At 53.6% G+C, this 15,654-nt stretch overlaps 1 protein-coding gene across 1 annotated transcript in view; it reads left to right on the top strand.

Moving 5' to 3' along the window:
- Positions 1-15,654, top strand: part of RIMS4 (regulating synaptic membrane exocytosis 4) — a 50,234-nt gene that overhangs the window by 24,497 nt on the left and 10,083 nt on the right. Inside the window, exon 2 of the mRNA XM_037164653.2 lies at positions 9,656-9,791. Within this exon, the coding sequence (XP_037020548.1) occupies positions 9,656-9,791 (136 nt within the window). The remainder of the gene's footprint in view (positions 1-9,655; positions 9,792-15,654) is intronic.

Below are 15,654 nucleotides of genomic sequence, written 5' to 3'. Positions count from 1 at the left end.
ATGGCTGAATAATACTCCAGCGTCTGGATAGACTGTATTCTGTTCGTTCATCAGCACTGAGCCCTTGACCATTCGCACTCTTGACTGTGGGAGTCGTGCTGCTGTGAACCTTGCGTGCAGAGCGGATGGATTTGTTCCCCATTCCGCCTCCCCACCACTGTGGGACTGGCAGAAGCCTGCTTCAGTCTTCAGCCCTCAGTTTCTGAGGGTTTCTGGGACCTGGGGACGCTGCTGTCCAGCCCAGAGTAGACAGGTGATGCTACTTGTTCATAATGGCAGTTACAATTTACCGAATGCCTTTGTCTTTATCGCAGCAGCCACCGTGCATAGGTTACGTCATTGAGTTCAGCCCTGCCAGGAGCACAAGGGGATTTATTTATTTCACAGTTAATGGCGATGATGGGCTAACATGCTTCCTTGTTACAGCGAATCATTTCGTAGCCTGCTGCGTTCTCTTTTCAGTGTGTTGCAGGGGGTGAGAACTTTCCCACACCTCCCCTCTACTTTTGGCTTCTTCACATCGTTGGGGGGGCCTATGTCTTATCTTTCCTTTTTGTTTGTACTTAAACTTTTTTTTTAAATATACACGGAAAGAAGTGCAGTGGTGGGAAGAATTCTGGTGCCATTGTTGCCGGTTTTCCCTCTGCCCTGAGAACGGGGTGTCCGAGATTGGGCTGGCTCCTTCGTCCCAAGTCCCAGAAGAACTCATGGGACAGAGCCACAGCTGACTCATGAGGGGTGGTTCATATGAGCAAGAACTAAGCCTGTGTTCTGTAAGCTGCTGAGAATTGGAGGTCACTTGTTACTGCAGCATAACCTAGTGAGAGCTGACCGCTATAGTTAACGCCTGCAACAATGGGTGATGTGGGTGCTATTATGATTTCTATTTTCTGAGGCAACTGAGGCTTGGAGAAGCTCAGTAACTTTCTTTAGTTTTCCAAGAAAGTAGCGGAGGGAGGCTTCAAGTCCCAAACCCAGTCATTCTGCCTCCAGAGCCCATCCTCTTGAGAAGATGGAAGTATGTGGGATGCATTTGGGGGAGGATGAGGAACCCAGTGCGGATGTGCATGGGACCAGGTATGTGCGTGGCGTCACACTCATAGTGGAGGTTTCAGGCAGACCTTGAAATCTCTGAGTGCTGTGCCCATAGAGTCTACCATCGGCCCATAACCCAACTTCTCCCAGGGCTTGCTCGACTTTCCCAGTGCAGGTGGCAGTGGCTTCCCAGAGAAGGGCAGCCACTTGTGGGGACTGTGAATTGTCTTCCTCCCACTGATTGCTGAGGTGCCCCTTCTTCAAAAAGTCTTCCCACTCTAGCTGGGATGGAGTAGGTGACTTTCCCATGACCTTCCCTGCTAGGTGTGGGACCTCCCCGTCCCCCAGATGCATTTACTCTGCATTCAGAACTCTTCATCATCAGTTTATTTTTGATTCCACACTGTTGCCTTCTCCCTACATGCTTTGCACTTACAAGGAGAGTTCTCACTTGTCAACGTCCAGAAGGTAGTACTTGCGTCCACAATAAAATCCTACTATGATTTTATTTGCAATCCATTTTAATTCAGTATTGAAATAATTCTACTCACGACTGACACCCTCTCTCTACTTCCAATGCTGCATCTACTCCTCTTATTACTCTTATCATCCTGTGTATATTCTGCCCTTACGTTGCAATTGTAACACCTTGTATTATAATCACCCCTTTACTTGTCTGTCTCCTGGCAGACTGGGAGTTTCAGTGAAGTCTGGGTTTAATTCCTCTGTGCTATGAGATGCCAGCACAGGCCCCGAATAGGCCCTTAGTAAGAGTTTGCTGAAGGAATGATAATGACTTATCTGTTTCATCTCCCCTCCCCCTCTATGAACTGTAAACTCCTGAAAGACAATGACTGTGTCTTATTAGAATCGCCAATGCCAGAAAAAGCATGGAATAGGGAATGAGCTCAGTAAATGTTACCTTATTGGGTAAGTGGGAATACATCTCATTCCAGGCCCAGTTATAGGGACATTCCTGCACATGACCCAGTTGACCCTCCCAAAACATTCAGATTCTCCTTGTCTAGTATTCTTAAGTCCTCATCATGGGCTCTTGGCCTCCCTTGCTCCCACCCATTTAATTTTTATGTCGTTGTGATCACTCCCTTTTTATCCTTCAAGTCGGCTTGGAAGGAGGTCTGAGGAATTCACCACCCCTCCCCCCTTCCTTAGCGTAAAGCAGCTGAAAGGGTGAACTGTACTCTGTTCCGCTCTGACCCGAGATCACGCTCCTGCTTAGCAGCTTTGCCGTCTTGGGCAGGCCCATGGCCCTCCCTGTGTCCTCTTCTGAAAATGGAGACAGTAGTGGTTGTGAGGATTAGGTGAAGTCATACAAGTTGAGCACCCATCACAGGCTCTGGTCGAGCTCAGCAAGTGGGAGTTCCTGTCCATTGCAGGGTGGGGGGCTTGGAGGCATCCGTGGAAAGGAATTGTGGTTGAGTAACAGCATGGGTTGGAGTGGTCTAGTTATAGTGGGATCTCCTCTCCCGGTGAGCACCGCCTTTGCCTCGAGTGAGCCTGGGCCTCCGGCTCCGGGTCAGCACCACGGACAGTTCCCGGGCTTCCGGCCGGCTGCGCGGATGCCGCGCTGAACAGTGTCCGAGCTGCACTGAATCGCAAGTCATAGCGCCACTGTACACACACCAGAAGAGAACTAAAACACGTTGGCATTTACGTCTCACTTACCATCGGCTGTCATTCATATCTCCATTCTAGAAGTGTTGAAAACTCTATGTCTGAGAGTCTGTGAAACGATGATAAATTATGGGTGAGGATATCAGTGAGCAGCTGACCACTGCCCTTTGGACAGGTTAGTTGTGATAGCCAGCATTTACTGAATGCCTGCTGTGACCCAGCCCTGCCTCCCTCCCTCCCTCCCTGTCCTGGGCGCTGTCTGCCCTCTGTAGGTTTATTTAACAGACATTACAGGTGGGGAAGATAAACGTGGGCAGACAGTTGATTAACCGTTTTCCCACCACCCTTCTTCCCTCAGTCTTCCAGGCCTGAGCCTTACTTCCTCAGAACGTTGCTTCCTGCTGGAAGATAATCTAACGTGTTTACCTTCTCGGTCCACATTAGGTTTAACCCGGTTAGAAAGCATTTCAAACGCTGAGCCTATGACCTGACAAGTGCCCTCCTAGGTATGTGCCCAGGAGAAATGTAAACAAATGGTCACCAAAACACACGTACAAGAATGTGTTTGGCGGAGCTATTTGCAACATCCCCAAATTGGAAACTACCCGAATATTCATCCGGGATGGAAAGGTTGGGATGCTGGATGCGGAATCAAAGCAAAGGTGGCAGGGGCTTATGCTGTACACACCAGCCAGGTGGACTGAGGACTGTGTTTCAAGATGCAGTGGAATAGAGATGCCAAAAGAGGTGAAAATAAAGGGCCCCTGGTGCTCGAGGAGTTTGATCAGGGGATTCTTCGTGGAAGCGGCGGCATTTGAATTATGCAGTAGAACAAAGTGAGTCAGTGACTCAGTGAGATGTGGCGTTAGAGCGAGAAAGGCCGGGGTTTGAGTTCCAGCTCCACCATCCGTAGCTGTGCGTGTCCTTGGGAAAGTTACTTAACTGTCTCAATACTCATTTTCTTTCCGCCCAAACTGGGTAGTAGTTAACTCATGACTTGTGGTGAGAATTAAATGAGATGATGCCTATGTAAACACGTGGTGGAGCATCCGGCAAAATGGTACTGATAATTTTAATAATGGCCCCCTTGGTGGACCCCTTACTGAGTACCACCACCCACCTAGGACGCCCTGAGGATTAAATGTTATTATATTATTACATTATCTTATTATATTTAATCCTCACAAAAGCCCTAAGAGTTTGATGAATACCCAATAATTTATAAGTGTTATTTAAAGCTTAACTGTGGAGGACGGCTAGAATTTCTATAGGGAAAGGGAGGGAAGGAGGAAAGTGGAGGAGAGAATATGAGGAGGAGGACGCCACTGAGGCTGTGTGTGAGCTGGGAAGGGATCAGGGAATGGAGAGTCTCGGGTGCTTGGGTGAGAAAATCAAACCTAGTTTGGCGGGCAGTGTGGAGCCATTCTAAGGTTTTAAATAGGATTGTAGCATGACTGAAAGTGTGACTTATTTATGAATTTGTATTATAAGATTAATACATTGTCTGTAAAACTTCAAGAGGCATAGAAGCATACAAAAGAGAAAATCTCCCCAGTGTGCTGGTTGGCGTGTGTAAATTGGTACAGTTCCTTTGGAAAATTATTTGGCGATGGCTGCTGAAGCTGAACAAATGCCTGTCCTGTGACCCAGCAATTCTACTCCAAGGCGTATTTCTGAAAAGCCTGGGTGCAAGTGTTCACCAGGCCATGCACTAAGGTAATTATAGCAGCATTATTTTTAATAGTCCCAAACTGGAAAAAATCAAATGCCCATAAATAGGACATAAATAGATCATGGTATATTCAACAGTGGGATACTGCCTAGCTGTGATAATAAGCCATTTACAACTACATATAAAAGTATGAATGGATCTCATACAATCAACATAATATTAAACAGGAGAAGCACCCTCCCCCCTCAAAGAAAGCCATGCTCTGGTTATAAAGTTCAAAACCAGGCAAAACACATCTCTGGTGTTAGCAATCAGGATGGTGGCCGCCCTTGTGGAGCAAGATTCTCCCCCTGGGAGCTGGTGGCATGAGGGTGTCTGGTTTGCGAGCATTTGTCAAGCTGTCCACGTAAGGCTTGTGCACTTTTCTCTATATGCCTTATCCTTAAATGTGAACAGGTTACAAAATGACCCTCCACCTACCTCCTCTAAAAACCTTTCTTCCGAGAGTTATTCCCAGGGAACTGTTTAGTTCACGTCCCCCCAGGTGTTTGTGCGCCCGTGCACCAAGAAGAAGATGAAGATGCAGGTCTACAGCTTTGCAGAAACAGTACTGTGTTTTATATACCATCCTACAACGTGGGTTTTTTAGCTTAATATGTTGAGGTGGCCTTCCTGTGTTTCTGGATACATGGAGCCCGGTGATTCTTTTGGAACAGTTGCTCAGCATTTTCCTGTGGGACATGTCAACTGGTCCTCTGTCAATGGACAGTTAATTCCAGCCTTTCACTGGTGTAGACCATTCTGGGGGGACCCTGTGCGTGCATACCTCTATGTATTTTCGTGACTACAGGTGTAGAACAAATTAGTCGGGGTGGAACATCTTGGTCTGAAGTAGTAAATCAGGGTGGTTATTCTGTTCCTGGCTTGTTTGGTGGGTTGGAAGCAGGGAGACCAAGTAGGAGGATGTTAAAATAGTTTACACTTGAGGTAATGAGGGTGGTTGGGTGTGAAAGGGATACGCAGGGAGAGGTATGAAGCAGGAAGAAGGGCAAAGACTTTACATGACTTGGCATTGATGGGAGAGGGGGACAGTCAAGGAGGCCCTGGGGTCCTGAGCCCAGGCGACTGGGAGGTTTGGGGACACAAGTCAGAAGGAGTTGGGTGGGGAATTTGGGACCGGGTGCAGGTTCAGTCCTGGTCAGCTTGTGTTTAGGGGCCCTGGTGCACCACCCAGGGGGGGATGTCCAGAATGCAGATGGAAATATTGCTCTGGACAGTGTTAAGGGCTCCAGACAGAGGCACAGGGTCCACTCAAGGTGGCCCTCGTGTTGTTGTGAAGGAATGAAATCAGCAAGGGCAAGGGTCCAGAGGAGACACAGAATTCACGTACAGGGATGGCGGCAGCGGTCAGAGAGACAGAGGTCATCTGCTAGAATTCAGGGCCACAGAGGCCAAAGAGGAAGATCTGAGGTGACTGGAGGTCGAAGGATGAAGTAATCAGGAGGCTGTGTCGGTCCCTGCCCCTCTAGCCCCCCAGTGGGTGTTGCTATTGCATCCTGTACTTGCTCTTCAAAGCACTTAACACACCTGCGCTTAGTGCATGGGATCACCTGTAATGCCTGCCTCCCTCCCTGAACCGTGGCCTCACGCTACTCTCGCTCTGCATCCCGGGCATCGGACATGGTGTTCGGCACAGAGCGGTGTTGGTGCCCCAGTGTTGGTGGGTTTGCTGCCTCCTGCAGGGCTCCAGCCACCACACCCTCTCCCTGCCTCTTGACCCCACGCGCAACACTGCACAAGCTGGAAGAAGAGGGGCTTAGCGCCTTGTGGGAGAACATTCAAGCTGCACAGTTTTGTGTTCTGGGTGCAGCCAGTGTCGGGGTGGCCAAAAATGGGTCACTTGAACTCCATTTATTTGTGTATCGCAGTGGCCAGCCACAGTGGGGACCCAGAGTTTACAGGGCTCCGCCCCAGGCCTCTGCAGCGGAGCATCGTAACCGTGCGGGATGAAGCTTCTCTTCTCAGTGGAGACCAGGCTTAGAAGTGCATTTAGCCTCTTCGTAGGGGCTCCCCACTGAACAGAAAGACACCCACTAGATGCTTCTTGGGTGGTTGAAAGTGCCACCCTTCAGGGACTGGGGCAGCAGGACCTGGTGCGTGGCTGCGGTCGGAGCTATCATCGGGCTGGTTTAGCAAGCCGCGGGAACGGAACGGCAGCGTAGAAGCCACACTGCAAGAGATGGGAGTGCGTGGTCGGTGGCGTGGTAGGAGAGGCTGTTCTCCAGAGAAATGTGTTGGTTGAAGGGGGTGGTGGGAGAAGCGAAGCATTGAGCAGACTTGCAGGAGGAGTGGAAAGAGCCAGAAGACGGAGAGGTGGCAGATTCAAGGTCCAGAGAGGACACAGGGTGGGAGGAGGTGGGATGGGGGGAACAGATGGCAGACTGGCCTTGGCAGGGAGCGGGTCAGCCCTGCCTCTCCGAGGGGAGGGGAGCGTCCAGGGCAGTTGAAAGGTCTGACGATGGTGAACTCTGGAAGTGAGAAAGGACAGGTGGGAGAAAGGTCATCTGTTGGGGCGGAGGGGACTCTGGGGCACGGAGTGGGAAAGCACTGGGACAGTCACTTGGAGGACTGTGACTGACTACATGAGCAAGAGATGGCCAATGGACAGGTTAGATGGTGGACTTTGTTGGTGTGGCCGGTACAAAGGCTGGGGAACTCACGAGGTGGGGAGGGTGGCATGTGAGGGGGACACACAAGACATTGGCTTGGGCGCACTTGGGGCACGCTGGAGGTCTTTTTCTGCAGTCGCTGAGGTTACCTTTGTCTGGCGCCTACTGTGTGCCAGGCACTGTGGTAAACTGTCTGCCATTTAACTGCCTCAAGAGCTCCATGGGGCAGATGCTACTCAACTTGGCCAAGGTCAGCTGGCCTGTGACCGTGCCTGGGCCATTCTCTGCAGAGCCAGGCTCGCTCCCCTGTGGGGTCACACACCTGTCCTGGGGCCCAAAGAGGGTACCAGGTGTGGGTGCTTGGGACCATAGAGTGTCCCTCAGATTTGAAGCCCACCCCTCCAATCTTCCCCCCTGACGCCCCGGAGACTGAGTTGTCTCAGTGTTTGGTCCTGCCCTTTTCCAAGAGACGCGTGTGAGACCCTGGCGGGTGGGGGTGAGCTGGGCTGGGGCTCCAGCACAGGGATCGGAGGGGAGGTAGAAGTCGCAGGCAGGGGCCTGGTGTTTGTCCCTGGCCGCAGGACCGTGCTTGTGGGTACGTGTGAGTGAAGAAGGGCCGTCTCCATGCCTGTGAGTGTTTATGAGTGAGCACGCGTGTGTTTTGGGATTTTTCTTGGTGCCTCGGTACCTGCTCTACACAGAGAAACAGCAGTGGTGGGGGCGGGGCATCACTGCAGGTACAAACTAGTGAAAGAACAAATGGTGAACATAGACACAGGGACACACATGTTCCCTGGTGTGTCGGGGTGACACGCACAGGAACGCACAGTGTCAGCTTCCCCATGTGCTTTCTTGAGGGGGTTGGTGGGCCCCTCGTATGAGAGTACGTGTGTCTGTGTGTCTGGCCCCGGAAGCTCCGTGCCATGGGTCCGTGGAGGCCATGGCCACACAGGGATGGGCAGGGCACCAAGACGTGCAGACACACACTTTGTCTTTGCACGTGTGTTCCTGTCTGTTTTCTGAGTCTGCAGGCACCTGTATCCGTATGGGAGACGAACACGCGGGCACACACTGACAGACACACCTAGAGTATCTGCGTCTGTGTGTCTGTCCTGGCACCAGGAGCAAGGGGACACTGTCGCTGGGTTGGGCAGAGGGAGGCTGGGAGAAGGCCAGCGGCGGGCATCCCGGCCTCACTCTGTCTCCTGGCACACGCACCCAGCTGTCCTGTCCAGCTGCCAAGTGAGATGGTGGGGTTTGGGTGGCGCTGCTGTCCCCCAGGGGGTCGGCAAGCACCGGTGAAACCCCTGAGGTCTGCCAGCTCACCCCTGACTTCGTGGGGAAGAACCCACTCCAGGTCTGCCCTGTCTCCAGCAAAGCCACAGCTGCGGGGTACGGAGCAAAGGGGTCCTCCGGGGCCAAAGCCTGGCTCCCTCGCTTCCTGACTCTACAGGAGTGAACATGCCACTCAACCTCCGTGCCTCGGATCTCGGTGTTAAAGCCGGGCAGCAGGAGCACGCACCTCGTGGGGCTGGGGACAGCAAGGCCGCTCTCAGGGCAGGCCTGTGGTCAGCCAGTAGGTCGTGGCTGAAGCCCACCTGTGGCGGGACCTGTCCTCGGCCCCGGCTTCAACAGGGAACAAAACGGAGTTCCGTGTCCTTGCAGGGCTCACCTTCTTGGTGGAGAAAGGTCGTCAGTAAGCCAAGACTGCACCCTGTGTGGGGGTTGGTGAGTTAGGGAGAGAGCTTCAGTGGCACCACAGGGCAGAGAGGGGCAGGTGTGGGAGGGCCAGGGCGTGGTCAGGGAGGGTCTTGGATAGGATAAGGTGTGATCACAGAGAGGAAGCCAGGGATTGCGCTGCTGCGGGGCAGAAGTTGTCCAGGGGGAGGGAATAGCTAGGGCAGGGGGCCATTTGTCTTTATAAGAACCATGTTCTTCTCCCATTTTACAGCTGGGGAAATGGAGACACAGAGAGGCTGAGGAATTTGCCTGGGGTCTCACAGCTGATGAGGAAGAGATCCAAGATTTGACCCTGGGCAGTCTGGTTTCAGAGCCAATGGTCTAAATCTGTAGTCCTCAACCCGGGGTGACTTTTGCCCCCAGGGGATGTTGGGCAATTCCTGGAGATGCTTTTGACTGCCACACCGGATGGGAGGGCCCTTCTAGCATTTACTGGGTGGAGGCCAGGGATACCTTTACCATGCGCAGGACTCCCCTGATGACGAAGCAGTGTCCCATCCAAACCGCCAGCTGTGCTGGGGTGGAGAAGCCCTGCACAGCACTTCACAAGAGTGTGACACATAGTAGGTGCTCAGTAAGTGATAGCTGAAGAGGAGAAAGGATTTGGAGACGGTTGCAGGGCAGAAGTGAGTTCCAATCCAAAGGGGAGAAACAGTCTGTGTGTATGAATCTGTCACTTGAGAGGACAACAGGTGACTCGGTTTTTGGGGTGGGCATGAAGGGCAGACTGCCCAGGGTGGGGCAGGTGCAGGTGAGGCTGGTGGTAGGAGGAGGTTGATGGATCGGGGGTGGGGGCCAAAGCTGGGCAGCTGCCAGCCACCGAAATGCTAACCAGGTGTCTCGCCTCTGTGCCTTCCCACCCTGTGTCTCTGTCCCCATCTCTCTTGGCCTCCCTGCCAAGAAGGGGACAGCCGGAGGCTGAAGGGGATCCAGAGGAGCACGGAGACGGGCCTGGCCGTGGAGATGCCCAGCCGGACGCTGCGCCAGGCCAGCCACGAGTCCATCGAGGACAGCATGAACAGCTACGGCTCGGAGGGCAAGTGAGTGCGGAGCCCAGCCTGGCTCTGGGTCTTCCCGGGCGTGGGGTGGGAGGACTCCGCCTGGGAGGGGTGGGGGCTGAGGGTTGCTGGGTTGTCCCATCTCAGGCAGGGAGGCCATGACGCAGGGAAGTAGACAAGCCAGACTCGGGTGCCTGCCTGCCTGGATCTGGCTCTTGGTTCCACCACTCACCGCTGTGTGACCTTGGTCAGGTCATCGGTCTGTGCCTCAGTTTCCTCATCTGTGAAATGGGGATAAACACTAACCTCACAGGGTGCCATCAAGACTGGGTTCATTTTTATAAAAAGCACAGGACAGAGCTTGGCCTCCTCCTTGGCTCCCCCCACCCCCATTTCGGCCCCACCTTGCAGCTGGGGCGCCGGCTGGCTGAAACCCGTCCCATCTCCAGCCCCTCCTAAACTGGGCATCTCCAGCCTCTGTGAGTGGCCTCCCCTTGGCAGATTCCACCCACCTCCTCGGGAGACTTTCCGGAGGGGAGAGGAGGAGGAGGACGGGCGGAAGGGAAGAAACGTTTTCTTTAACCTGAGGAACTGGCAAGGCAACAAAACCTGGAGGAAGATATTCAGGGCGTCTGAGTAGCAGTGGGTCCCTGCTGACCCCAATCAGGGGGTCAGGAGGTTTGGGTCCTAGTTCTGCTCTGCCATTGACCCCGAGGGGCCTCGGACACGTTCCTTGGCCCATCTGAGTGTCAGGAGGCCAGCAAGCTTCTCGTCTGCTGCTTTCCAGGCAGGTTGGAGGACCAGGTCACGGGAGGGATGTGCGGTGCGGTGAGCAGCAACAGGAAGCCAACCCCGTATTCCCATTTTATATATAGAACAGGAAATGAAGGCTCGGAAATGCCACACCACTGTCTCCAAGGGCAGCGTAGGAAGGAAATAAAGTTGTGAGGATGAAATGAGTCAATATATGTGGAAGCACTTAGAATAGTGACTGGCACGTAGCAAGCACTACTATTCACTGTGTCGATTGGTGTTTGTTGTTGATTTAGCCGCTGTTATTTGCGTATTTTGCTCCTTGAGGTCAATTGCATCCTAATGGATACAATGGGGCCAATCGTGTCTATAAAGTGCTTCATACAGAGTAAGCGCAGGGTAAATGTTGGGTTTACAATGATTAAATAAAGTTTCAGATGGATGTCTTGAGCCCAGTAGAGAAGGGTTGGGTGGGTTGGAAGGTGCAGAGTCCAGGAGAGGGTGGAGTCTTGCCCTCCTGAGAGGGGCCGAGCTCAGCCAGGTGCTGCCCCTGCCCAGCACCTGGGTGAGAAAGGGAAGGTGAAGGGCCAGGTGGGGACCATGAGCTGTGGCTGGCGTCCTCTTGTTTGGGGGTGTTTTGGGACTGGCAGGACCCAGATGCCAGGCTCTGAAACAGGCAGGGCTGTGGCCATCCCCCTCCTGGGCTCCTGCCAGCCCAGCTGAGACGTCTGCGAAGCCAGCATGCTTGAGCAGCCTCCGCCAGCCTGCGGCCCTGGGCGCTTCTGGGTCTGTCTGCCCCGGGCACTGGGTCACTGGGCGCGAGCGTTCCTGCAAGTGGGCCCAGAGGTGCTCTTGTGTGGATCTTTATTTTAGCAAATGGGATCGAGCACCAACAGTGTACCAGACATTTGGGCTGGGCACCTTGGGGACCCTGCCTTCTTTTAATAAAGCAACTGTCAGTGGTGAGAGCTGCAAAGGACAGGCAGAGAGAAGTGGGGAAAGGTGGCATCCTACCCAAGTTCTTGGGGCTGGGGGAGGGGTGCGTAGGGGTGGGACCATTCCGTCAGCGAAGGTCCTTGAGCCCCAGGTTGTGCGGTACCAGGTTAGAGTGGCCGCTGTTCAGGGTGTGGTCCACAGTCCAGCAGCATCGGCATCCGGCAGGAGCTCGGTGGAAATGCAGCATCTCAGGCTCCCCCCTGAGACCCGCTGAATCAGTCTGCAGTCAGCAGGGTCCCCGGGTGGCTCCTGGGCACATGGAGGTGGAGCGGGCCTGGCTCACAGCAGTGGTGTTTGGGGCTGACAACAGAGCTCGGGCCGTGTGCGGACACCGTGCCGTGTGCTTTCACACAGATTCACTCACTCCCTTCTTAGAGCAACCTGATGACGTGGGCACTGTTCTTATCTGCACTTCACAGACAAGAACGTGGAAGCCGAAAGAGGTTGATTACCTTGCCCAGGGAAGGTCACACCGCCAGTCAGTGGCTTCCAGTGCTGGGGTTCAAGTCCAGGCATTTGGAGTCTGCCCTTAACCATCACACTCTCCCTCATTTAATGGCTGTGCCTGTTTCCGGAGGTCGCCGACCCCAGGGTGGTTTGGTGGCTGACTTCTGCCACCAAGGGCCATGAGTGTTCTCCCTGTAGGCCCCAGGATGTCGGACTGATCTTGGTTTTCCCCTGAAGCTGGGGAAGGGCTTTCTTCCCCTGAGCCCCTTCTATTTGCTTGAAAATTGGGGTTCTGAAGGTCAAGGATGGAAGGGAACAGCTGTGGGTCTGGTGACCAGCCAAGCCCTGCCCCGACTAGCGGGCCCATCTCCCCCAGACAAAGAGAGGGCGTGAAGCCCCCTAAACAAGGACCACAAAGACAGTATCTCCCCGGAGAATCCTGAGTATCCCTGGGGACCATCTGCTTTAGCGTGGCTTCTTCGGAACCCGACCCGAGACATGGATCCAAGTGCAGGTCGGTCATGGGAGGTGATTCCAGGTAACCATGACGGAGGGGCCCGTGGGGGAGACGAGGCAGGGGAGACATCCAGTAACTCGTGCCTTGAGAAGCCAGCTGCCAGGGTGGGCAACCAAAGCTTAGTCCTGATGGTGATCCGCAGCCAGTGTGGAGCGTGAGCCTCAGAGTCACCCCCTTGGAAGCGAGGGGGCTGAAGGATTTATACTCCAACTCTCACTGGGTGCTGGGGGGCGGCTGCTCCAGTTAACCCTCCTGCCCTTCCTGCAGGGGGCGCAGAGGACCCCTGGGGTGCTGAGAAGTCCCTCGGGGGCCAGAAGAATGCGTGTGCTGGCAGTTAGGAGTCAGTGTGTGTGGTGGAAGGGTCGGAGGATGCTGGGGGGTCTGCTCCCCCATCCGAGTGCACCACACCACGCCCCAAACCAGAAACCTGGGGTTCTCCCACATGGCTCCCCTTCTCTCACATTCCAGATTCAGTCCGCAGTTGGGCTCTACTCTTTCACTCCTCGTGATCTCTTGGCTCCATTTTTCCCCATTTCTACCCCTTCGGTGAAGCTGCCTATTACTGCGTCCTGGACACCTGCAAGTCCCTATAGTCTGTCCCTCTGCTCTTATTTGCTCTGGCCTCTGCCAGCCTCTCCCGGGCCCCGGCCCTGTGCCTCCGCTCCAGGCCCTGAGCCTCTTACACTTCCCTGTCTCACCTCCGGCACTTTCTCACGTTGTCCCTCCTCCTGGCACTCCCTTTCCTGCCCCTACTCCCGCTGCCTCCTCTGACTCATTCCTCCTTCAGACCTCAGCTAAGAACTGGCACATAAGCTTTATCTCATGTGCCAGCACCAGTTAATTGATAATAGCTCCCTGGAGTGCTGTGTTGAGAAGGGTTCTGGAGCCCAGTCCAGACTTGGCAGGAGTGTTGGGGTTGATTAGTAATGTCTGCCCTGGGCGTGGGCAGGGGAGGTGGAACGGCACGGTCTGCCATTCTTCTGACTGAATCAGCAGCTTCCAGTTCATTTTCCCCTCATCACAGCACCCTACACACTATAGTAATTGTCACATGCGGGTGTGTCTGTCTGTCCCACTGGACACTGGGGCCTGGCCTACAGATGATGCCCTGGAAGCTTTGTTGAATAACGGGTAGGCACCACGAGCAGAGGCATGTACAAACCCTGCTTCTCCCAGTTCCTTTCCAGTCTCCTTCATCACACAGAATCCGGGGCCTGAGCATCCTCTCTGTAAACCCAAAGCTCTCAGAGCGGCTGCCGCACCCCTCCTGCCCCTTCCCTCGGCTCCTTGTAGTCCTGAGTTGTCTGGGTCGTCAGCATCCAGCTCTCTGGGTATCTGGGTCCCTGTGCCCACAGCCCTAGAAAGCAGAGTGTGAGCTGACGGCAGGGCCCCTGGGCGCAGGGGCTCAGGGGCTCATTCTTGCCATGGCTGTTCTCTAATTGCCAAGAGCCCAGCAGGCTGGGTGAGTCATCAGACCCCTTTCCTCGCCCACCTTGGCTGTTTGCAGTCGTGTGCACGGAGGACAAACCAGGACTGGTTGTGGCCATGGCCTGGGAGAGGGGATTGGGGGTGAGTTACGAGCACTCGTATTTGTTTAGCATTTGACTGTGCCAGCTTCTGTTCTGCTCTGCGAAGTTCATCTCATTTAACATCGACAGTAGCACCGAGCAGGGATCCTATCGTTTATTCCTGCTTCACGGAGAAGGAGACCCAGGCTCTGAGAGGTGAAGGATGTGTCTTTGCATCTAGTGAGTGGGAGTTAAGATTCAACTCCAGGTTTGCCTGACTGGGTTACTTGGCAGTTCTGTGCCTTGGTTTCCCCTTCTGTAAAATGGGTATTGGCGAGGAGTTGCCTAGCTTTCATGGAGTTGTTACCGGTAAATGAGAATTAAGTGAGTTAATGTCAATAACCTAATACTGTCAGTGCTTGGCTCATGACAAGTTTTTGATAAAATAAATCAAATCCTTGGCTTCATGTCCATGAGCCACACTCTCATGGCAGGTGGGGAGGGGGCAGGTTTGGAAATGTCTCAAAGGCTGCAGAAAACATCTCGAATCCTGGAGTCAGGACTGTGACGCTGTGCACCCTGGCCTGTGGTCCGTTCTGCTGCGCTTGTTTTGGAAACGTAAGTCTGTCCCAACTTGGTGGAAGTATTAGGTCATACCTTGAGCACCACGCACATTAGTTTACCTTTGCTCATGTACGACTGCATCCATGAGAAACCTAGATGAACACAGGAAATCTGAACCCACATAGCGGCCCTCCAACACAGCCTGTTCGCTCCGCTCCCGTGGGTTACCCACCCACAACCTGGGTTAGAACTTCCGGTCCCTTCTCCACAGCCCTCTGCCCCTTCGCAGAAACTCGCAGGCTGCGATATTTCTGATGCTCACTTCCACAAGCAAACTTCGGGTCACCTTCAAGGTCAAGCAGCATATTTACTATAGTCCATAGGCATTTCTTAGCCTTCTAGCGTCGTTGATTGCTACCATTTTTACTATGTCTTTGTCTTTCTTTTTCTTTTTGGATGTGATACTGATGTAGTATTTGGGTTTTGTGCCCCAGCCCCACTTTCCCCATAAGCGCTGTGACTTTTGTTGCAGGATTTTACACGCACAGTCATTTTTAGGAAGGCATGTTTTGTGTTACAGCGAGCCGACCGTATGGTCAGCTCAGCAAGCTTGAGGGAAGGTGGATGGACGGGTGGATGTGTGGAGCAGGCGGTAGACGGGTGGACAGAGAGACCACCAACTCCTGAAGCCTTTCAGAACCACGGAACCCAAAACGGCCATGAGGGCTGCGCTGCCTTTTCATTTCAGGTGCAATCGGGATAGGTGATCCACCTGGAAAAGAGAATTGAGTCAAGCCCCCAATAACCCAATTACCTCTTTGACTGTGGAGGGCATGGAAAATGCAGGGCCACACTGAGCTCAGAGATTAATAAGGAAAGACAAATGGGTTTCAGCTCCTCAAACAAAACTAACAGGATTTGAAATGCAGATAATCTCATTTCACCATTAACACAAAATAAAAGGCCGGTAGAGCACAGGTTGTAATCCTGTTTCAGGGCTCTGCTTGGTGTGGGCCCCCCAGGGGGAGCCCCCTGCTGCAGCCCCCACTCTCTCCTCCCCATGGCCTGGGCTTGGTCTCCAGCATCCAGATGTCGAGCTTCCTAACAGGTCGGGAATCAG

Source organism: Artibeus jamaicensis, unplaced genomic scaffold (genome assembly GCF_021234435.1).
Source record: "Artibeus jamaicensis isolate MK-2021 breed Jamaican fruit bat unplaced genomic scaffold, CSHL_Jam_final contig_685, whole genome shotgun sequence".
In the NCBI taxonomy this organism is placed as follows: domain Eukaryota; kingdom Metazoa; phylum Chordata; class Mammalia; order Chiroptera; family Phyllostomidae; genus Artibeus; species Artibeus jamaicensis.
Note: the sequence above shows the minus strand (reverse complement) of the source record. Positions and strands in the feature narration are given on the sequence as shown.